Source organism: Nycticebus coucang, chromosome 2, assembly GCF_027406575.1.
Source record: "Nycticebus coucang isolate mNycCou1 chromosome 2, mNycCou1.pri, whole genome shotgun sequence".
Classification (NCBI taxonomy): Eukaryota; Metazoa; Chordata; class Mammalia; order Primates; family Lorisidae; genus Nycticebus; species Nycticebus coucang.
Window position 1 is genome coordinate 130,705,220 of NC_069781.1, and position 24,703 is coordinate 130,729,922.

Genomic DNA, 24,703 nt, shown 5'->3' on the forward strand with positions numbered 1-24,703 from the left:
CTTAAAATGTTCATGCTCCTGTGTCACTGCCACCCCAACCAAAGGGTAAAAAGGTATGACAGCATATCTGGAAAAACCACAGCAGCCAAGCCGGGGCAGCCTTGCAGTTGAGGCCAGCACGGACACCCAGCCTGGTAAAGGCATCTTCCTCTGTGGGGACATGTACAGGTGACACAGAGCTGGGCAAAGAACTCCATTTCCCTGGACAAGAAGCAGGAGCATCCTTTAAAACAAACCAATGCATTTCACTCTTCTGCTTAAGCCCATTATAGCATCTTCCCAGAGCACTGAACAAAGCCCACTCTCCATACCCTGCAAGGCTGGCCTGCCCACTTCTTCCCACACTCCCTCTGACCTGCCCATCACCCACCAGGAACAGTTTCTCTCTGTGCCTCCCAAACACCAAGGTGATCCCGCTGGCTGCCCCCTTATGTTGGCTGAACCCTTTCCCCTGTAACGGGAGGGTCACACCTCTCCCAGAAGCGGCCCTCACTGCCTCTGTCTGTGCTATCACTCAGTTCTTGGCACCCCAGTTACCGCTCTCCAGTTTCCCATCTCACTGATACATGTGTTCACTATTGTGAACATTGCCTGAGCTCCAGGAGGATGAGACCTCTTCTTGTGGTCCCTACTCTATCCCAGAAGAGGACAGGGGAAGAGTCACAAGCACATGTTAAGGACCTAATAAATACAGATGAATGGAATAAGTGTATCTTCTTTTTTATTTTTGCAGTTAAATACGTAACATAAAATTTGCCATCTTAGCCATTTTAAGCATATACATGTGTGTTAACTGTGTATTTAACCACAGCGTTAAGTGCATTTGTGCTGTTGTGTGCCCACGACTCTTCCTCTTGCAAACCAGAAACTTTGCACCCATTAAAAAACTCCCCATCATCCCCTGACCCAACTCCTGGCACCCCCATCCTACTTTCAGTCTCTATGAATTTGTCTACTCTAGATACCCTCTAAGTGGAATCGTGCAGTATTTTTCCTTCTGTGACTGTCTCATTTCACTTATCAAAACGTCCTCAAAAGTTCGTCCATGTCGTAGCACATGTCAAAATTTCCTTCCCTTGACGCCTGAGCAATATACCTTACAGGCAGATCCCATACTCTGTTCATCCTTTAATGGACACTTGCATAGCTTATGCCCCTTGGATATTGTGAACAGTGCTGCTGTGAACATGGATATGTAAAACCTCTTCCAGATCCTGCCTTTGTTTCTGTATATATCCGAGAGGGGAATTGCTGGTTCTTATTAGTGAATCACTTTTCTAGCCTTTGTGTCAGAGTTTTAATTGATTATTATTTATTTTTTAGGGGCCAAATAGCTACAGTTCTCACCGTGGAAAATTTTTCCCACTGGGTAAGCTCTGGAGAAGGGCAGGGACCCTCTTCTTGCCATAGAAACCAAAGTGGGTGGAGACTCACTCTGCCCACCCCAGCAGCCTAGGAGAGAACGGCCTTTCCCTAGAGACCCTCCAGGGCACTGGTTCCTGAAGAAGAGGCAGCAGGCAGCTGGGAAATGTTCCCGGAACAGAGAAATGGCCACAGGGATCCAGCACAGAAGTCAGTGTTCAGCACACTTGACCGGCCTCTCCTCAGCCTTGATCTTTCCTGGTGCCTGGCCTCCCCTCAAACTTTCCCCCAAATTCTGAGCCTGGTGACTCAACCCTCCTTTTGATTCTGGACACCTCCCTCTGAACCTCCAAAGATGGGATTCCTTTTCTTACTTTAGTTAACCCCAATCTAGTTTCTGCTGTTTGTAATCAAAACCTCCCACTAATACAAGAGCCCAGCTTAGAGCTCTAGGGTTTATACAACTCCTTTCTCCCCTGATGGGAAAGAGACCCCTTGGTGTGATGCCAATTTTCTTTGGTACCTCTTCCAGGCTTCACAGGGCCTCGAGAATGACTACAGCAGGGCTGCTCTGACAGTAGCCATTTCTTCTAGCATTTCGGGGGCTGCTACAACCCAGGAGAGTGAGTTATTCATAGTGGCCAGGTATTCTTTTTATCTGTTTGGTTTTATGTTCTCCATCTTGTACCGCCCTCCTGGAAAGACAATGTGGGAGGAGTAGACACATGATTACCTTTATGCAGACACTCTTTCTACCAGAGTTTAATACAGCGTATCTGGGTGATGTGCTTGGAATCCAAAAGCTTTTCAGAAGTAAATTAATAAAGGAATTAAAAAAGCAAAGCCAGTATTTGTTTCTGTGACTTCAGTGCTATATCCTTTGCACAGGATGTGAGTGTATGGCATCCGTCACTCATTTATGTGTTCAGACTCCACAAATGCTTCTGAATCATCTCCTGCATGGGTGGCAGACACTCAGTAAATAATGGTGAAAGTGTAAACATAGTCCCACCTTGACGAGCTTAGAGATACTAGAAAGATAATCCACAGGATGTTTTTAAAAATTGTGGTACAAGAAAGTATTGGAAATTTTGAATAGACCTACATCAAGCACTGAAATTACATCAACAATACAAAATCTTCCAAAAAAGAAGGAGCAGACAGTTTACACCAGAATTCTACCAAACCTTCAAAGAGGAACTAGTACTTATATTGCAAAACCTATTACAAAACATAGAGAAGAAAGGAATCCTCCCCAACACATTGTAGGAAGCAAATATCAACATGATTCCAAAACCAGGAAGGGACCCAACCAAAAAGGAAAATATCATTAATGAATTAATGAATATCAATGCAAAAATATGCAATAAGATCCTAGCAAACAGAATACAGCGACACATTAAAAAAATTATACACCATGATCAAGTGAGTTTTATCCCAAGGACGCAATGTTGGCTCAACATACGTAAATCAGAAATGTAATTCACCATATAAATAAAATAAAAAACAAAGACTATATGATTCTCTCAATTGATGCAGAAAAGGCTTTTGACAAAATCCAGCATTGTTTTCAGACAAGAACATTTAAGAAAACAGGCATAGGTAGGATATTTCTTAAACTGATAGAGGCCATCTACAACAAACCCACAGCCAACATCATACTGAATGGAGTAAAACTGAAAGCATTTCCACTTACAAGGATGGAACTAGACAAAGATGCCCACTATTGCCACTGATATTCAACATAGTGCTGGAAGTCCTATCCAATGCAATCAGGCAAGAGAAGGAGATCAAGGGTATTCAAATGTGGACAGAGGAGGTCATACTCTTGTTCTTTGCAGATAACATGATCTCATACCTAGAAAACCTCAAGGACTCAACTACAAAGCTCTTAGAAGTGATCAAAAAACACAGTAACATCTCGGGATACAAAATCAATGCCCCCAAATCACTAGCTTTCATATATGCCAGTAACAGTCAAGCTGAGAATAAAATCAAAGACACAATACCTTTTATAGTAGCTCCAAAGAAGATGAAATACCTGGGAATATGTGTAACAAAGGATGTGAAGGATCTCTATAATAAAGAGAACTATGAAATCCTGAGAAAAGAAACAACATTAAAAGACATTAACAAATGAAAAATATACCATGATCGTCGCTAGGAAGAATCAACAGTGTTAAAATGTTCATACTAGCCAAAGTGATTACAATTTAATGCAATCCCCATGAAAGCACCAATGTCACACTTTGAAGAACTTGAAAAAATAGTACTTCATTTTATATGGAGTCAGAAAAAAAAATCCCAAATAACCAATACAATATTTAGAAATAAAAACAAATCTGGAGGCATCACATTACCAGACTTCAGATTATACTACAAGTCTATAGTGATATGGAGATATAGATATATGGAATAGAATAGAGAATCTAGAGATGAACCCAGATGCATATCGCCATCTGATCTTCGATAAACCAAAAAGAAAAAAGCATGCACTGGGAAAAAGAAGCCCTATTCTATAAATGGTTCTGGGAGAACTGGTTAACCACGTGCAGAAGACTGAAACTGGCCTCACACCTCTTATCAGTGACAAAAATTGGCTCTAACTGGATAAAAGATTTAAACTTAAGACATGACAAAATAAAAATTCTAGAAGAGAGTGTGGGTAAAATGCTTGACAACACTGGCCTGGGAAAAGATTTTATGAAGACGACTCCCTTGGCAATTGCAGCAACACCAAAAATAAATAAAAGGGACAGGATCAAGCTAAAAAAGCCTCTGCACAGCTAAGGGTACAACAACTAAACCAAACAGAAAGCCCTCGAAACAGGAGAAGATATTTGTATGCTACAAATTTGCCAAAGGGCTGATAACTAGAATCTACAGAGAACTAAAATAAAGCAAACAACTCCATTTATATGTGGGCAAGAGACTTGAACAGAAAATTTTCTGAAGATGACAGATGAATGGCCAAAAACACAAGAAAAAATGCTCATCGTGCCTAATCACCAGAGAAGTGCAAATCAAAACCACTATGAGATAGCACCTAACTCTCGTGAGATTTGCCCACATCACAAATCCTGAATATGCAGATGCTGGCATGGACGTGGAGAGAAGGGAACCCTTTTGCAGTGCTGTTGGGACTGCAAACTAATACAGCCTCTGTGGAAAGTATGGAGAATTCCCAAAGAACTAAAAGTTGACCTTCCATTTAATCCCGCAATCCCATTACTAGGTATCTGCTCAGAAGAACAAAAATCATTTTATCACAAGGACATTTGCACTAGAATGTTCATCGCAGCTCAATTCACAATTGCCAAGAGGTGGAAGCAACCCAAGTGCCCACCAACCTATAATTAAATTAACAAACTGTGGTGTATGTGAACCACGGAGTACTACTCAGCCATGAGAAAAGACGGAAAGGACAAAAAAAAAAAAAGAAAAAGGAAAGAAAAGATGGAGACTTTACATTTTTTGTGCTTGCCTGGATGGAGCTGAAACACATTCTTCTTAGTAAAGTATCTCAAGAATGGAAAAAAAAAAGCATCCAATGTACTCAATACTAATATGAAACCAATATATAGATAACTACACACCCACACAAAAGAAAACACACAAGTATAGTCTAGCAAGGGGGTAGGAAGAGAAGGGAGGGCAACTGGCAGGCTCTCACCCAATGTGCACAATGTGAGGGTGTTCAGCACGCCCCATGGGTGAAGGGCTCAACTACAACTTGAACTTGAACTTTACCTTAGAACTGAAAACAATATAACATAAACATGTGGACCCTCCTATTAATCTGAAATAAAAAAGGAAAAAAATAAAAATTGTGGTACAATAATATATAACAGAAGTTCACCATTTTACACATTTTTCAACATACAAGTTAGTGACAGCACATACAGCATACTGACATACAACATCACCACTATCTCCAAAACTTTCATCTTGCAAAACTGAAACTCTGTACCCACTAAACAATTCTCTATTCCCCTCTCCCACAGCCCCTGGCAGCCACCATTCTACTTTCTATGTCTGCAAATTCATTATTCTAAGTTCTTTTCCACATAGATTTATCCCAGTACCGTTAAAAAATTTTTCTTTTGAGACAGGGTATCTTTCCCTCTGTTGCCTGGGCTAGAATGCAGTGGCAGCATCACTGCAGCCTCTAACTCCTGAGCTCCAGGAATCCTCCTGCCTCAGCCTCCCATTATACCCAGCTGATCTTTAAAAAAATTTTTTTAGAGACAAGATCTCAGGCTTGAGATATTGCTCAGGCTGGTCTTGAACTCCTAGACTCAGATAATGCTCCTGCCCTTACATCCAAAAGTGCTTAGATTACCGGCATGAGCCAAAGCTCCCGGCCAGTTCTTAAAGAATGCCACTTCCCTAGCGAATGCTCGTGACACCTTCATCAGTAACTATTTGATCATATGTGTGAATGTTAAATTCTAAACTCCATTTTATTCTAACAGTCTACAGGTTTGTCTTTATCCTAGTATCTCCCAGTTTGGGGTGTAGTGTCAGCCCTCTGAAGTGCCACAAGCACCTAGTCTGTGTTGGGAACAGAGGCCTGTCCCAGGTCCTCCCGGGAGCCAGGGTGGTTTGGTTGGGCAAGCTGGGCTCCTGCCACAGGCAGCGGGTAAGGGTGCCTTGGCCATTGGCACCAGGGAGGTTAATTCCCACATCCCGGAGATAAGTGTGTTGGAAGAAAGGCGGCAACCCACCCCGGTGGGTTTCTTTCCAAGTCCCGAGGGGTTAGTCACTTCCACCCCACAGAAAACATGCTCTAGAGGGTGCAGACGGCATCATGTTCCTGCTTGCTGCTCCCGAGCTGGGGGCGAGGGTGGGGCTCATCTAATAACAGGGCTCCTGGTCCCAGCGACAATCCTTCCCCTTCCTCCTGGCTTAAAGGTTATCTCACTTACTAACAGAAAATCCCTTTTTAAAAACAGCCACAGGCAGGAGAAAATACTTTGGATTTCCTATACTAGGATTTGAGGGATTGGAGACGGGTGGGGCTGGTGAGGAATGGTCTCATTTCAAACAAGGCATCGTGTCTGAGCAGAACTTGCCTCTGGAGTGGGAAGAAAGTGCTGCTGCGGGGTGGTGTGGGCCTACCTGAGCGAGGGACCTGGGGACTCTGCTCTCATGTGCTTTCTGGTCCTGATCAGATAGGCCCTGAAACCCCAAGAACAGACGATGGAAAAGCAGTGTCTCGGCACTGTGCCCTTCACGCCACAGGTTGTCCTGGTGGGGTGCGCCTCCTCAGTTAACGCCTAAATCCAGACTGCTCCTGGTTGGCCCTAGATGTGCCCAAGCAGTGGGATCAAGGAAGGGAACTCTTCTGCCCCTGTCCTTTAGTCCTTACAGCACATTAGGGGTGGGGAGAGATAAGGACATCTCCATGTACCATTCCTACCCACCTCCCCTCCCTGCCTGGGTGATAAGACATGACTACAAATATCAAAGTGGAAGCTTTGCCTTATTAGTACCTTAGTTGTTGTAATGAATATTTATTCCTTGCACTTGTGCCCTGGATAATTTTTTTAAATGAGATGTAATAATCTGCAGATAAAGAGTATGGTGCAGAGCCAGCCCCAGCCTTCTCAGCGACTTCCTCCGCACAGACGTGAATGCTGCAGCCCGTAATTAAGCAGCTGCCAAGCAGACTTGGGTTTGTGCAAATGAAGAACACGGAAATACCTCTGGGGAGCCAGGGCCAGGCACCAGTAAAAGGTAAACCAAAGCAATTTCATTTGTAGGTATAGGTCCAAAACAATTGAAAGCAGGAACTTGAACAGATGTGTGCACACCCAGGTTCATGGCAGCATTATTCACGACAAAACTCGAAGGTGGCAGTAACCCAAGTGTCCTTCAATGGATGAGTGGACAAACGGAATGTGGCATATCCACACAATGGGACAGAGCTCATCCTTAGGCAGGAAGGAGATTCGGACACATACTATGACATGATAATCTTTTGAGAACATCCTGCTGAGTGGCATAAGCCATTTGTTCATAAAGGACAAATACTGTATGATTCCACATACTTCAGGTACCTAGAGTCGTCAGACTCACAGAGAAAGAAAGCAAAAAGGTGGGCGCCCGGGGAGGGGCGCCCCTGTGGGAGGGGCAACGGGGAGTTGGTGTTTAACAAGTGCAAAGTTTCAGTGGGGGGAAGATGGGTGGGGGTGATATTTGTACAGCAAGGGGAACACGCTTGAAGTGTGCAGATAGTAAGTAGATAGTGTAGACTTTATATTACATATGTATTTTACCACAACAAAAACATAGAAAAAGAAACCTGTAAAAAGTTAACAGAACTCCTAGAGTTTATGACTTCAAAGGAGAAGTGGAGCATCACGGTACCCTCATGCTGTAACCATTGAGGCCGGCATCTGGAGGCAGGTCACTAGCTCAGGGTCCCCAGGGACCTCCATCAGCAGCATGCTTTGCAGAAGGGCCTGCTATGTGAGGACAGTGCTGGCCCCTCCCATGATTCAGCTGTCAGCCGTAGCCTGAAAAGCTCTAGGTCCTTGTTTCTAGCCAAGACCTTCATCCCAATCTACCACTTTGAATTCAGCTTGTCCAGGGCAGAACAAGCTTGTCCTGGCTGTGACCCCAAATGCTCTGCTCCTCTTCTCAGCCAGTGACTCTGCTGTCCACTTAGGCACTCAGCTTGGCACCTCCCCTTACCACCTCCTCCTGCATCTCCAACCCCCGCACGCTACCACTCACGGATTCCTACTTTCCTTCCAGCACCTCCTCCATCCCTCTCTTGCCCCTCAGTGCAACTCTGTCCCCACATGCACTCCATCCCTGATGCTCCACGCCCTGCTTCCCTGTAGACAGCCACTGGTCTGCTCTTTCACACATCCACCAGCGCACACTGCCCCCTCCCCCTCCAGAGAGCAGCCGCACTCCTCTGGGGAGAACCCACATTCCTCCCTCAGAATGCCTGGCCCTCCTCCTGCACCTTACCTGTCCTCACCTCCATCCATATGCTAAGGCCCTTCCAATGCTATTCCAGCCAAGTCCAGCCACCTGTCCTCCCTATGTGGAGCTAGGACCTCCAGGCCTCGCTCCCTCTGTGTGACCTTGCCACCTATGCACTGACTGTCAAGCACTTCCTCCCTGCTCAGGGTTCACTCATGTATGAAGCCTCCTTGCTGCAGAGTGATCCTATACCAGCCCTCCACCTGGACTCCAGGGGCCCATGCGGATGTTTCTACTGAATGCTTTTTTCATCTTCTAATACTACTGCCTTTCAAGGGAAGGACCTGAAATATGGATGGAGGGTGAGACTAGGATGCCTCTAAAGGTCTAGTATTTGAGGAGTGAAGCTTCCCCTACCCCATCATGTAAAGAGGGTTTCCCTCCATCCCCATTCAATAAATCAGATGTAGACACAGGCTTCACTGACTCCTTCCGTGCTTCCCTCAACTAGATGACCTCTCTCTGCCCACTTCCCTCTTGGCATAAGACAAGCTCTGTTTTCCAATAAAGTTGGTTCGATTTATCACACTAAACTGTTGACTTCTTAGAGCAGGGTCTGGGACTAACTGAATTTTGAATGCCCTTGGCATGGGTCTTTTGTACAGCAAGGGTCTTAATTGCCCTCCTGGTAATGAACGGCCCAATCCCCGAGCAGATCCAGACACTTCAACCCCACACTGGGGCAGAGCTGGTGGGTGGGCAAGTACTCTCCCAGTGGGAAGCCTCCCAGTTGCCTGCCCTCTGCCATGTCTGGGGATCACAAGGCTATGTCCCTCCATCCCCAACTCATCTTTTTCCTTTTCTGCAGAGAAAGGACACAGCATCTGCTTCCAGAGTTCTCGGCAGGAGAAAACAGAGCCAACCACATTAGGACCCCAACCCCAGACTCACCATGTTCATGACAGTAAGGATGAACCTCTGGGCGGCCTCTGCCCCATGGTACTGCACCATGTCTGCATCAGCCACCACCAGGGTCTCCACCGTGTGCTCATTGGTGAGCTGAATGGCATTCCTCCGCTCCCGCCAGTCCTGTGACAGCTTGCCCTTTCTCCTCAGCTTCTTCTTTTCTAGAAAACAGTGGAGACATTTGTGTTGTCCTTGGCTTACTGACATCCAGAACCATTCAGCAAAAAAGGCCTTCTGTTGAGCATCCCCAAGAGAATGGTCATTCTTAACTGACCAGAGGGACCCAATGCCCACCGACATTCCTGCAGCTGACTCAGGAGAAGGGAAAGAGCTGGGGAGGTCAGATATCAAGTGGGGCTCATTCCTGCTCACCATCACAGCCAAGAAGCGAATAGAGCTGAATACCACAAAAGAGGAAATCTGCCCCTTCCGAGGGACACTGAGAGTTGACATGGAGGAAAAGGAAGCCTGGACCCAGTGGAGAGGGACCCGAAATCACTGCAGGTTGATGACAGAACTGGCAAAGGCAATATATGCCGGTGAGGTTATGGAGAAAAGGCAATGATCATACACTATTGGTGGGAAAGTAAATTAGTGTAACCACTATGGGGAACAGTAGGGAGACTCCTCAAAAAACTAAAAATAGAACTATCATATGATCCAGAAATCCCACTGCAGGAGGATGGAAATTAAGTATACAGAAAATATGAGGGCTGTCCGGAAAGTATCCATCCATGTACAGTTCCACTTTCACATTACATGGCTGGATAACTGCCAGACATCCCTCATATATCTGCACTCCCATGTTTGCTACAGCACTATTGACAATAGCCAAGATTTGGAATCAAACTAAGTGCCCATCACTGGACGAATGGATAAAGAAATTATGATACTTATACGCAAGGGAATATTGTTACCCCCAAAACAAAAGAAATCCTGCCATTTCTAACAACATGGATGGAACTGTAGAACATTATGTTAAGTGAAACAAGCCAAGTACAGAAAGACAAATCTTGCATTTTCTCACTCGTGTTAAACAATTAAAACTATTAATCTCATGGAGACACAGAGTAGAATAATGATTACCAGAGGCTGGGAAAGATACTGGGAGGGGACAATAAAGTGAGGGTGGTTAATGGGGGCAAAATTTATACTTATATAGTTACGTAGCATGAACGATAGATATTTGACAGAACAAAGTGACTATAATCAACAATAAGTTAGGGCCTGTGGCTCAAGCGGCTAAGGCGCCAGCCACATACACCTGAGCTGGAAGGTTCAAATCCAGCCCGGACCTGCCAAACAATAATGACAACTACAACCAAAAAATAGCCAGGCGTTGTGGTGGGGCGCCTGTAGTCCCAGCTACTTGGGAGGCGGAGGCAAGAGAATCGCTTGAGCCCAGGAGTTGGAGGTTGCTGTGAGCTATGATGCCATAGCACTCTACCCAGGGCGACAGCTTGAGGCTCTGTCTCAAAAAAAAAAAAAATAAATTAAAAAAAAAATAAATAAAATAAAGTTAGGGTATACTTTAACTAAAAAAGTAGAATTGGAATGTTCTTAACACAAAGAAATGTTAAATGCCTGAAGTGATAAATACCCCCAATTACCCTGATTTGATTAATTCACATTATGTTGTAGTAAAACATCACTTGTACACTATAAAGACATACAAATACAACTAAAAAAAAAAAAAGTAAACCAAACCTAAAGCTAGCAGAAGATAAGAAATAACAAAGATCAGAGCAGATCTAAGCAAAATTGAAACCAAAAAAGCAATACAAGGGATTAAGGAAATGAAAAGTTGTTTCTTAAAATAGATAAATAAAATTGATAGACTGCTATCTAAATTACTCAAGAAAAAAGAAGATTCAAATAAGCTCAATCAGAAATGAAAAAGACATTCCAGCTGACACCACAGAAAAATAAAAGATTAGCCACAATTACTAGGAATACCTCTATGCATACAAACTGGAAAATCTAGAGAAAACAGAGAAATGTTTGGAAACACATTACCTCCCAATATTGGATCAGGTAGAAATATTATAGAAATCCTGAACAGACAATATGAATAGCGAGACTGAATCAGCAATAAAAAGTCTCCTAATAGTAAAATCCCAGGACCAGATGGACTCACAATCAAATTCTACCAGACCTACAAAGAAAAACTGATACCTATCCTATTGAAACTGTTACACAATATTAAGAAGGAGAGAATCCTCCCAAAGTCATTCTAAAAAGCTAGTATCACTGTGATACCAAAGCCAGAAAGGACATAATTAAAAAAGAAAACTACAGACCAATATCCTCCTGAACACAGATGCAGAATTCCTCAACAAAATGCTAGCAAATCAAATCCAGCAGCAATTAAAAAAAATAATTCACCATAATCAAGTGGGCATCATCCCAGGGATGCAAGTATTGTTTAATGACAATAAATGTGATTCACCACATAAAAATAATCAAAAACAAAGAGCATATGTTTATCTCAATAAATTCAGAAAAAGAATTCAATAAAAAAATCCAGCACCCTTTCGTGATAAAAACCCTTAACAAGCTAGGCAAAAAAGGAACACACTTCAAAATGATAAAAGCTATATATGAAAAACCCTTAGCCAATACTATATTGAACAGAGTAAAATTGAAAGCATTTCCCCCAAGAACTGGAACAAGACAAGAACGTCCACTGTCAATACTTCTATTCAGCATAGTCCTAGAAGTGCTAACCAGAGCAATCAGGCAGGAGAATGATATAAAAAGACATCCAAATTGGGAAAGTGGAGGTCAGACTATCCCTATTTGCCAATTAGATGATCCTGTATCAAGAAAACCTTACGTACTCCTCCCAAAGACTCCTAGACCTGATAAATTCAGTAAAGTCTCAGATTACACAAATTAATGCGTACAAATCAGTAGCATTTCTATACACTAATAACAGTCAAGCCAAGAATCAAATCAAGAACTCAACACCATTTACAACAGCTGCAAAGAAAATAAAATACCTAGGAATATACTTAGCCAAGGAAGTGAAAGATCCCTGAAAGGAGAACTACAAAACACTGATTAAAGAAATAATTGATGACACAAACAAATGAAAAAACACCCCATGTTCATGGATTAGATTACAGCAGGTCTCAACATGTGGGTCAAGACCCACAGGAACTGTATTAAAGGGCCACAGCATTAGGAAGGGTGAGAACCACGGGACTAGAAGAATCAACATTGTTGAAATGTCCATATAGCCCAAAGTGATTTACAGACCCCCTGTCAAACACCAGCATCATTTTTCACAGAATTAGAAAAAAACAATCCTAACTTTCATATGAAAAAAAGAAAAGATCTAGAATACCCAGAGTAATCCTAAGCAAAAAGAAGAAATCCTGAGGCATCACATTACCTCACTTCAAATTATATTATACTACAAGTTTATGGTAACCAAAACATTATGGTACCAGTATAAAAGTAGACACATGTCAACGGGACAGAATAGAGAACCTGGAAATAAAATCATATGCCTACAACCAACTGATCTTTGACAGAGCAGACAAAAACATACACTGAGGAATGGAATGGATGCCCTATTGAACCAAAGGTGCTGGGAAAACTGGTAACCGCATGCAGAAGAATGAAACTGAATCTCTATGTCTCACTGAACACAAAAATTGACACAAGATGGATTAAAGACTTAAAGGTAAAACCTGACACCATAAAAATTCTATTAAAAAATGTAGGAAAAACTCTTCTGGACAATGGCCTGCATAATATCACTAAGAGCTCAAAAGCAAATACAACAAAAACAAAAATAAACGGGGCTTAATTAAACTAAAAAGTTCTAAACAGAATGAGAAATAATCAACAGGGTAAACAGATGACCTACTAAATGGGAAAAAATATTCGCAAACTATACACATCCAACAAAAGGCCAATGCCACATATACAGAGTCTACAAAGAACTCAAATCAATCAGCAAGAAGAAAACAAATGACCTCATTAAAAAGTGGGCAGAAGGGTGGCGCCCGTAGCTTAGTGGGTAGGGCACTGGCCACATACACCCAGGCCGGCAGATTCGAACCCAGCCCGGGCCAGCTAACCAACAATGACAACTGCAACAAAAAAATAGCCAGGCATTGTGACAGGCGCCTATAGTCCCACTACTGGGAGGCTGAGGGAAGAGAATCACTTAAGCCCAAGAGTTTGAGGTTGCTGTGAGCTGTGATGCCACAGCACTCTCTCGAGGGTGACATAGTGAGGCTCTGTCTCAAAAAAAAAAAAAAAAAAAAGTGGGCAGAAAACATGAACATTTTTCTAAAGAAGAAATACAAATGGTAAAAAAAAATAAAATAAAATAAAAAATGTTGCACATCACTAATCATCAGGGAAATACAAGTTAAAAATCACAATGAGATCCCACATTTTCCTGGTCAGAATGGTCATTTCTAAAATGCTAAACAACAGTAGATGCTGGCATGGATGTGGTGAAAGGGGAACACTTAGACACTGTTGGTGGGAATGTAAATTTGTACAACCTCTATGGAAAATAGCACAAATATTCTTCAAAGAACTAAAGGTAGACATACCATTTGGTCCAGCAATCCCATTACTAGATATCTACCCAAAGGAAGAAGCTATTACATAAAAAAGACACCTGCACTTGTATGTTTATTGTAGCACAATTTATAACAGGAAAGATGTAGAATCAACCTAAGTGCCCACCTACTGAGGAGTGGATAAAGAAAATGTGGTGTATACACAGTGTATACCATGGAATACTACTCAAGACATAAAAAGAATGAAATAACATCATTTATAGCAACTTGGATGGAACTGAAGGCCATTATCCTAAATGAAGTATCTCAAGAACAGAAAAACAAATACCACAAGTTCACACTTACAAACAGGAACTAAATGGTGGGTACACATGGTTATATAAAGCGAAGACTAAGAAGGGGGGAAGCCTGGAAGGAAGTGAGGGATCAAAAATTATTTACTGGGTACAATGTATTATTGTATACTATTTGGGTGACAGGTACACTATAAGCAGTGGCTTGACCAATATATAATTCATCCATGTAACAAAAACACCTTGTAACCCCTAAATCCCTTGAATTTTTTTTTTTTTTTTGAGACAGAGCCTCAAGCTGTCACCCTGGTAGAGTGCCCTGGCATCACAGCTCACAGCAACCTCCAACTCCTGGGCTCAAGCGATTCTCCTGCCCCGGCCTCCCAAGTAGCTGGGACTACAGGCGCCCACCACAACGCCCGGCTGTTTTTCGGTTGCAGCCATCATTGTTGTTTGGCAGGCCCAGGCTGGATTCGAATCCGCCAGCTCAGGTGTATGTGGCTGGTGCCGAGCCCATTGAATTTTTTTTAAACCTGAATTTTGGAATTGCAGATAAGAGGCCATGGACCTACATTCCCTTCTCATGCAGGCGTGGCAGGCAGGACAAGGTGCAGTGGGGGGTGGAAGATGGGAGCGCTTCTCAGCCTTCTCCCCACTGTTCTCAGCAACCATTCCCTCAGCGCAGCTCTACAGACATCACTTTCAACAACCACTCCTTTCCTTCCAGGGAGAAAAGCAGCATAATACATTTTACCTTTGATTCCCTAAACTGCATCAGCATGCCCAAAGAGACAAGGTTTCACAGATGTCAATACTGATAGCGGAATAAGCTTCTTCAAAAGTAAAAAGAAAAACCCTAGCTTGAGAATAACACACGTGCTGAATTTTAACCTCACTGGAGAGGTCTAAGCCCGACAGGCAGGCGTGTGGCCGACTGGGGCCCTCTCCAAGCTCTGCTGGCCATCAGCTGTCTCCAGCTGCTGGGGGAACAAGAGGGGTGGCCTTCACCCTACTGATGAGGACACCACAACCATGTCAGCCTCAAACCTTCTTCTGTTGTCACAGGCATCAGGGATCATTACTGAAGTTAAACCCAGCAGGGTCTTTCGCAGCACATTGCTGGAGTTGGAAGATTTTCAGATCTGGCTTCATAGTATTTTTCTTACATTTACACTTCTTTTGCCTCAGTTATACATTAAACAAAAAAATTTGTGTATTTATATAATACCTTAGATCCTTTTGGAATGAGATGAGGAAGAGAAAAAAACAAGGAAGAAATAAAGGGTATTCTCAGTGTAATTTCAGAATTTTCAAACTATGATTTACTCTAAAAGTTTGGAGACTGCCAAAAATGCTGAGCAAATAGATAAATTGTCATCAATTACCAGTTTTGCACTTTGAAAACTAAAAAAGAAAAACAATCTCACCTGTGAATTATCAAACTCTATATGGAAGAGATACTCCTTTATTTTAAAAACAATACAGTATCCAAGTATTTATTAGGGAAAAATAACACATATGTCCCAAGCTATTTGGCTGGGCAGTCCAACAGCCAAAACCCCTTCCTGCATTCCTCTGCTTTTTGCTACACAAGAAGGATCCTGGCATCTCCAGTTCTGCCAATGCTATTTCCAGGGAAGAATTCTCTGTATAAACACAGGAAAATAAGTCTCTTCTAGCTGGAGAAGCAAAATCAGAGGGCAGAGAAAACAAATGGGGTAGAGGAAATAGAGGCAGCTTCCCCAGTGCCCTGGGCAGCTCAGGAGGAAGGGCAGAGGTCTTCAGGCCGAGAAGACAAAGATGAATGGCCCTGCTAGGACCCATTTAGCTGGCTTCCAATGTAGAGCTTCCTGGCTTAGAGAGCTAATGGGAAGATGTAAACTTAAACTTGTAGGCTGGGCGGGGGGTCCCATGCCTGTAATCCTAGCAATCTGGGAGGGTGAGGTGGGTGAATTGCCTGAGCTCAGGAATTCAAGACCAGCCTGAGCAAGAGTGAGACTTCATCTCTACTAAAAATAGAAAAAACTGAGGCAAGAGGATGGCTTAAGCCCAAGAGTTGGAGGTTGCTATGAACCATGACCTCATGGCACTCTACCCAGGGCAACGGCTTGAGACTCTGTCTCAAAAAAAAAAAAAAAAAAGAACCCCTTGGTGCTACTTTGTATGTTGCACCAAGTTTACTTCCAGGACCAGGACCACCTCCAGCAAAGGAATCTTTGGGTGGGAGACACAGGCACACAGCAGGAAAAGGGTCTGAGCACCCTTGTGAGTGACCTCTTTGCATCGATTTAAGGTGACTGCCTCAAAAATACATAGATTAAAATGAAAGTAGGCCCCAGAATATTAATAATAAATGAATAAAATAAAATTAAGCATAAAGAGAAACTGAAAAACAAAGAAAAGAAAACAAATATAACAATAGGGGTCAATATGGTAGTTCTGGTGATTAAAAAAAACCACAGCAGAAAGTAACACCACTTGCAGGAGCTGCCCCACCGCCACCAAATCAGGGCTTCCGCCCATTCTATGGAAGTGCAAAATGAGCCAGGAAGAGATGTATTTTTTAAATGCATCACCCCAGGCTCCTAACCCAGGCAAACTAACCAGTGTCAGTTCCGCCTTGAAACCCAAAGAGGAAAAAAGGCAAGTAAGCTAGATGGTAGGTTTGTCATTCTCTTGGAGCAGGAGGGAAGATATCATTCCTCAGTGAAATATAATATCCTCCTAACACCAACTTATAAAATAAAAATATCAAGAAGACCACAAATGGGGGCTGCCCAGTGATGCAATAGGCATGTTTTTGACAATATTTCATAGCAAGTGAGATCATAAATTTTGTTTGGTTGTATCTTATAAGAACTTTCAATAACATCAAAGGGCCTTAAAGTATAATATTCACCAAAGAGAATTCCAAAAAAATATTCAATCCTTGTGTTACAAGTGGACAGCCTCAGGGATCCCTTGGTCCAGGGAGAACAATTAGAGCCCCCAGAAGAAGGGCCAGAAGAACAAGGGGAAGGTGAGGGACACAGAACTGCAAGAGAGGACAATGACAGAGGTGAGATGGTGACACATGTTTCCTCAATTAAAACAACCTTGGTTGGTAGAAGTCCTGCTTTCTGCTGGTGGCACTACCTAACAGGGGCTCCCACTGAGCAGCTGACCCAAAAGACAAAAGGTATGTGTCCCCCTAGTCTGGGCTGCTACATGGGACACATGGATGTCCACCTCAAAAACCAATCCAAACCTAGACACCAGAAGTAAGCACAGGCATGGTAAAACCTTTCAAACCAGACTGAGCAAGAGACTAGAGCTCTGGAGACCGCATGCATGCCCTCAGAATCCCCAGTAGCCCAGCTGGTGGGTGACCTGGACAGCTGATCTCAAGGGGTCCTCGAGTGCCTCCTAATCCCCTATCTCCAACTATCCTCCTCTGAGCTACACAGAGGATACTGTCCATTTCATGTGTCTACACCTGCCTTCTTGACCAGACTGTGCCCTTAAAGACGCAACACAGCACCTGGCACTGCCTGGTATACAGCAGGAATTCCATAATTATACTTAGCTGAATAAATTGTTTAAAACTCTTTTAAATTACCAATTAATAACAGGATTAATTTTTAGGGAACTTAACATAAATGTGCCTAAATAAAATACTCACAAGTCACTTCCTCCAACTAAGAAGGAGGGGGCAAAGCTAGCGAATAGGAGGAGCCCAGCTTTGACGTCCCACCAAGCTGTTTAGACTCTGTCCGTGGACTTCCAGAGTGACCGTGGGTGTATTTCCTTGTATACAAAACACAGTAATAATTATTCTCCCCCTCTTAGGACAGAGGTGGGAATAAGTAAGAGACCCGTGCTCTTATCTAACACGGTTCAGAAGCATCCAAATATACCCAAATCCTGTAGCTAGGCTTGTTTCTATCATCGCCATGATGTTGCTTCTATTGCTGTCAATTATTAGGATCTAAATACTTATTTGAAAACTTTGCAAGCCCCAGAGACAAATAGCAAGCCTGGATGCATTTATGCACCCTACGGGTCTGACTTGTCACATTATTCATCTACCAGAAGCATTAGTCTAGACATTCGCCAATAAACTTGTTGCCTTTCCTATTTTCTACTGTCAGGGGATGTGAAAGAATGTCTCTCCTGAGGCCATCCTCAATCACAGAAGAATAAATTGGAACCAGTATAAAAATAACAGTTTTAAGAGCAGTTGGGAAGAGGTCTATAACCGCTGCTCAAAACATCACTGTAACATCCCAGCATTGGGGGGCAGGAAGGGAGCTTTAATCATCAGGCACAGGCAAGAACACAAAAGGCAACTGTGCATGAGAATAACTATTTAAACCATGGCACATTAGTGACTTTTCACACAGGTAGGCGAAATTAAAAGCAAATGTTTTTCATCAAGATGGAAAGCAGTCAGGCTGAGTCCTTCTTGGGAGACAAACCAACTAATCAGCTGCATCTTAGCTGGTCTCTCTGTGTACTGACCCTCTCTCTGCCCCTATCCCCCAGACCATGCCAACCCTCTCTAAGGGCAGCAAAGCCCCCACTACTGCAGCATGAAAAATAGCAAGATGAGTGGTTTCTCCTGTGAGTCCAACAGCCCCTTTGTCTCTTGTCATTGACTTCCTTAAAATAGAAACCATGGGGTGTAATAAAAATACCTTCAGGCTAGGCAACTGGAGTCCTGGATATTCACCCAGGCCTCGTCTGTGCCCTTGCAGTGTCACTTAACAGGAAAGTCTCCACTTCCCAGGGACAGACTGCCCCTGTCTCCAGCCTCCCTCCTCTGCACTCCTGTGCTGCTGGGGCTGGGAGCCTGCCAACTGCATTTCCCAGACTCCCTTGCCAGCCGGCTTCCTTTGAGCTCTGCCAATAGGAGGCGCTAGAAGGAGAATGGAAGGCAGGTTGTAGGGAGATAGGCTCCTTGTGTTTTCAGCTTGGGCAGGGGTTACTGCGCCAGTGGTACCAGACAACTATACATACCTCCAGCCTCCAGCTCTCAGAGTAGGTACTCCCAGACAAGTACAGTCATCTGGACATCAGTTCCCTCAGTGGTCTGAGTCCCGGCCCCATCACCTCCTCCTCCAAGCTCTTTGACCCTGGAAATTCACCTGTTATTCCTTCTCTAAGGAGGAGGTGTATCACCCTAAGGTGATAGCTGTTTCCTGGGTTACCTCAGCTCCACCTTTGGGCTCAAACAGACACTGACACTGACATAACCAACTCCTTGGGTTAAATCCCTCTGTTAGAAAGGGCTAGCATGGCTCCAGTTTTTCCAGCTAGACACAAACTGATATAGCCTAAAATGAGAGGGTCAGTCCTTAAATTATTTAAGTTTCAAAGTTTTCTCCCAGTTCTGGAACTAGGGATTGATTTTTTTCACCACCATAGACATATCAGATTATCAAATATGCTCTACACTACAAAACACTGCCCTAGGTGAGAATGCTGGCCTATATTCTGTGTTGACAATTAATAGAACCAATCGATGTGTGTCCCAAGATAGAAATTTGAGCATTAAAGTGTCAAAGTGTATCACAGATTTCTTAACACCTTAATTAATGCCACATCCAAGAACCTGGGGACAGCACCTTGTGGGTTCAGATCCATTTGATGAACGTAGTAGAGGGGAAACCTAGCCAGCAGGGAGCCAGCAGGATTTCAGGTATAGTTTAAACTCTGAACATTGAGAAACACCACGCTTTCCAATATACTGATTGTCCCTCCAAAAATTATTTTCTCACCACTTTTATTCTTTAATATAAACAAATGGTCTGTTTACAGAAAAACCACCTTCTTGACTGGAAACAACAGCTCTACATGTGCAGAAGAAGAAGAGCTCCCAGCCAGGTGAAGTTTTCAGCATCTGCATAAGCCCAACATCCTTGAAAAATAATGGCCTTCTCTTTCTCTTTTTCCCCAAAAAGGGCAAAAAATAAGTTTTGCTCTCCAAGAATAAATTCTTCAAATAACTTCCCCCAAGGCCAAGTTGTTTTTATAAAAGGCATATTTTTTTTTCATGTAAATTCCTTACAAAGAAAGGTAGAAAATAGTGTTTGGGTTTTTTTTTTCGGAAAGGAGGGCATATCAGTAAGATCCCAAATGAGGAACTGATGAACCCTGGAGTCCAAACTCAACCCCTACACTAGCAAAGAGGTATGATCTGTGCCTGCACCCTGCGACCCAGCAGAGCGGGGCTGGGCCTTTCTACCCATAGTCATAACCACGTAGTTACCAAGCAGGGCACCAGTGCCTTTGGTGAAGTTGAAAGACATTCATTCAGTCAACAAGTATTTATGGAGAACTCAGTATGCTAGACACTACCACAGCATAGGTGACCACCTGGAATGAATAGACATTAACCAAATAAAACACAAATAAATAAAAAAAAAATATCTGTGACAAACACTAGCAAGAAAGGGTAGATGGTACTGTGAGAGGATACAGGGAGGGACCCCAATTTACACCAGGGGATCAAGAAAGCCTCCTCTGAGAAAGTAAGATCGGAAGGGTTTATAAGAGTGAACAGGCAGGCGCAGGAGAGACGAGCTGGGAGCAGCCCAGGCAGTGGGAACAGGATGTGCACAGGTCCCAGGGAAGGAAGGAAACACAGCATATTCTAGATGGAATCAAGAGCAAGAGAGACTGTGGCCGTCAAGGAGGCAATAGGCAGGACAAACATAAATATGTTAAGGGTTTTCTTCTTTATTCCAGGAGCTGAGCGGTGTCACCAGGGCTTGCATCTGAATGCATCACTCTGGCTTCTGTGAGCAGAACAGATTCCAGAGGCCAGCATGGAGTTGGGACACCAGTTGGATGACCACTATGAGCCCAGGTGGGGAGGGACAATACCAAGACAGGGATGGTGACTGACTGACTGCAGCTGGAAAACAGCAAATAGATATAGGAGGTACTTTGGAAGTGAAACTGACAATACTGGAAATATCTGGGTAGATAAAGAAGAGGGGCTATCAAGGATAACTCCTCATTCACCTGGATGAATGGTGGAATCACTGAATTAGGGGCCACCAGGACAGGGGCAGGTGTGAAGGAAAGCACTGTGGGGTTTGGCCTTGCTAAGTTTCAGGTGTTTTTGAAGTATCTGGATGGTGACGCCAGGCTGGCTGTTAGTTGTACAGATACAGAGCTCCAGAACAAGGGAATCCTTTCCTCCCACACTTAGAGCTCAAGGCATTCAGGAATCATCGGTCCCAGAACCAATCCTTCAGGGACCTCATAACACATCGCTGGGTAGTAGAGATGGAACCAACACCAGAGAAAGGGTGAGAGAGACAGTGGGCGTTAGGCCCAAGGTGCAAGCAGAGGGCAGAACATGCTGTCCCAGGAGCCAAGAGAAATGAATTCTCACGAGGGAGGGCTGCTAGGCACCTCTAACGTAGCAAAGCACCAGGAGGAGGGGGCTGGATTGAAAAGGTAGTCTGGGGTGCCAGGCGAGTAAGTCCTCAGGGAGAGCACTACCTGGGGGAGGATGGGAGCAAAACCAGATGGAGAGAAATGAATGCACATTTGAGAGGCAAAGAAATGGTGCAAACTTTGGAGAAGTCTGGGGAAGAGAGAAAGGGATACAGCTGTGAAGTCGAAGGAAGCTTTCCCTGAAAATGAGAAAAACATAAGCTACTGTGCATTTGCAGATGGCAAGTCCACAGACTTCCAGCCAGGAAGAACAAGGCTTCTACTGACCTGTCTCATACCAACTGAGAAAGGACAATAGTCAACCACCAAACCCTCATCACGCCCCGCCACAGGGGAGAGAGAAAAGCATGAATAAACTTATCAGGAGGAAAAGTACATTCATTCTGTCAGGAAAGAATGAAGCTGGACAACCACAAAAAGGAAAAAAAAGACAGGGAAAACAGAAAATGCAAGTTAGCATCATCTAGGAAGAGAAGCTGAGTCTATTCCAATAAGAATGCTTCCGACTGACCATCAGAGGATACCCCAGAAGTAAGGGAAAATACCCTGTTTTCTAGTTACTTTCACATTCATCCAAAACTTTTGTCTCAACCTCTAATAAACAGTCAATGTACTTGTAAAAAATACTGCACTCATTTGATAGGGCTCCTGGAAGGTACCACACGCTGGGTGGCTTAAACAACAGAACTTTATTGTCTCACCTTTCTAGGGGCTGGAATCCCGAGACCCAGGGGCAGGGTTACGTCTTCAGATGGAGATCAGGGAAGGAACTGTTTCAGGCCTCTCTCCTGGGCTTGTAGATGGCCATCTTCTCCCCACGTCTCCACGTGGCTGGCCTTTTGAACATGTGTGTGTTCAAATTTCTTCTTATAAGGAGACTAATGTTACTGGGTTAAGGCCCACTCTCATCTCCTCATTTTACTAAATTACCTCTTTAAAGACCCTGTCTGCACATTCTGAGGTTAGAGCTTCAACATAGGAATTGGGGGTCAGGGGACAATTCAGCCTCCTACAAATACTTATCTTCCTTCCTGCCTCAAGAATCAGGGACAGGGAAGGCCACCTTCAGGGCCTGGGCGAAGGAATGTGTGTGTAACCACCCAGTCAGGGTACACACTCAAGATGCATTCAGCAAATTCCAGAAAAACAAATACCGGTGCTTAAAGTGATCACATGCTTCTCACCACCACTTTTCAGCAAAGTCTGCTGCTGAAAGATTACGCTAGCTACCAGAGCTTGACAGTTTTATCTTCAAATTGATGGAAGTGAGAAGAAGAACATTCCCCAAACATACAGCTTGGGGGAAGAAATTAATTAATGTGTTCATGTTTCAACCAGAGCAAGACAGGACAAACAAAAGCCTGAAAAGAAATCTACGAGTTCTCTGCACCTGGAATTCCCTGTCAGGATCCTGGGTATTGTTTTTTTTTTTTGACAGATGGTCTTTTATCTCCGACAAGGAAATACAAGACAGCTCAGAAATTCCTCCACCTTTCCAAGGGGCCAGGCCATTCTACAGGCTAAGCAACCCAAACTCTCTGAGTTCATTGCCTTAACACTACAATAAAGCTGAAGCCTTCCTCCTTCCACCTCCCCACCCCAGATCTCACCAAATTACTGAGCACACCCTATGGGGTCATCTCCCCAAACCACTGGGTTTGAAAGTAGGAAACAGCCCTTCTCACCTCTGTACTACCTACACTGAAGGTACCAGTGCCAGGTACACAGTAGGTATTCAATCATTGGTTTTGAGTAAGTTAGAGAGAATAAAGTAAATGAACAAATGGACAAAAGAATAAAACAATCTTTCAGTCCCCTTCTTAGAGGCTTAGAGAAAGTAACATATGCTTGACCTTATAGGGCTCTTGGATGTCAAGGTTCTTCCAAACACACAAACACTCAAAATATTTTTAGAGAAGTTTACAATTGGATGTCCTTCCTTCCTTCCTCCAAAGGACACTAGAGTTTCACTAAAGCCCCTGATGTCTCTTAAGATGGAGACAAAGCTCAAATAACTAACAGGTCTACAGGTGAGAAAGGAGTCAGAATGTTCCTCTTTTGGACTAAATCAGTCACCAGAATGTGACTCTTTCCCTAATAGAGAACCCCCTTTCCAAATACCAAGGATCCTCTGGGCAAAAAGACCTGCCCAGAAAGGCTCAGGCACCTGAGCATGGAGGTGATCCTTCTCACCCCAGGCTGACCCTAATCTAATGGGACTCCTCCTGCCAACCGTTCAATGCTCCCACTTGGTTGCCAAGAGGAGAATGGTTCCCTGACAGCCAGCTCAGCCATTTCTTGAAATACTTCCAAATACAAAGTAGCCTTTAGCTCCACCGGGGTGAGCAAACCAGCCAGGCTGCAGAGGGGTGAGAATCCCTCATTAGCAACCCACAGATCAGCTAGAACCCCTCACTCCTGACCTACAGCCTCACTGTGAAATCCTCTAAAATACAAGGAGGAGTCCGCCATGCTGTTGCATCACACTGGCCTGGTGCATGAGTTCAAGCACCTTATCTCCCGAGAACTTTATTTTCTGCAACCATCCCCTACCTAACAAGTATGCAACTCAATTGCTACTTCCTTAGGGAAGCTTTCCTGGATTTCTTAACCTAAATCACAATAGCACGGTTTTCTTTTCCTGGGAGCACTCACCACAATTTGTATTAATTATTTACTTGGTCTGTGCTTAATATTAGTCTCTTCTTCTATATGAGAAGCTCAAGAGCAAAAACATCACTCTATGCCTAGTGTCCAGCATGTGGGAATGGTGTAACAGTTTAAAAATAAGCAAATAAAAGAATTTAGACTTTTATAGTACTATGGTAAATATTTTCCAACTTTATCATCTTTTAGTTAAGTCTGAAGTTTAAATCTCTATCCATCCTTTCCTAATAACTTGCTGGTGGCATTTCTGAGTCTTTGTTTTTCAACTGAAGATTTTAATGACTTTGTATTTATTATAAAAATTGACGTTTTGGTCCTTTCCTGTTTTTTGATCCTTTTCTCTCTGTATTTGCCCACGTGGGCTGTTGTGCATTAAGTTTATCATCTCTAGTAATTCTAGCAAATTATCTTCACAATCTCAAGAACACCCTTCATTCTAACTGATTTCTGATTATCAATGTCAAGAACAAAGTGGAAGTT

The 24,703-nt window shown here is 43.5% G+C and overlaps 1 protein-coding gene across 2 annotated transcripts in view; it reads right to left on the minus strand.

The window, feature by feature from the left end:
* Positions 1 to 24,703, minus strand: part of ADAMTS17 (ADAM metallopeptidase with thrombospondin type 1 motif 17) — a 327,885-nt gene that overhangs the window by 254,494 nt on the left and 48,688 nt on the right. For both annotated transcript variants that reach the window (XM_053581837.1, XM_053581836.1), the window contains exon 4: positions 9,253 to 9,428. In XM_053581837.1, coding sequence (XP_053437812.1) covers positions 9,253 to 9,428 — 176 coding nt within the window. The remainder of the gene's footprint in view (positions 1 to 9,252; positions 9,429 to 24,703) is intronic.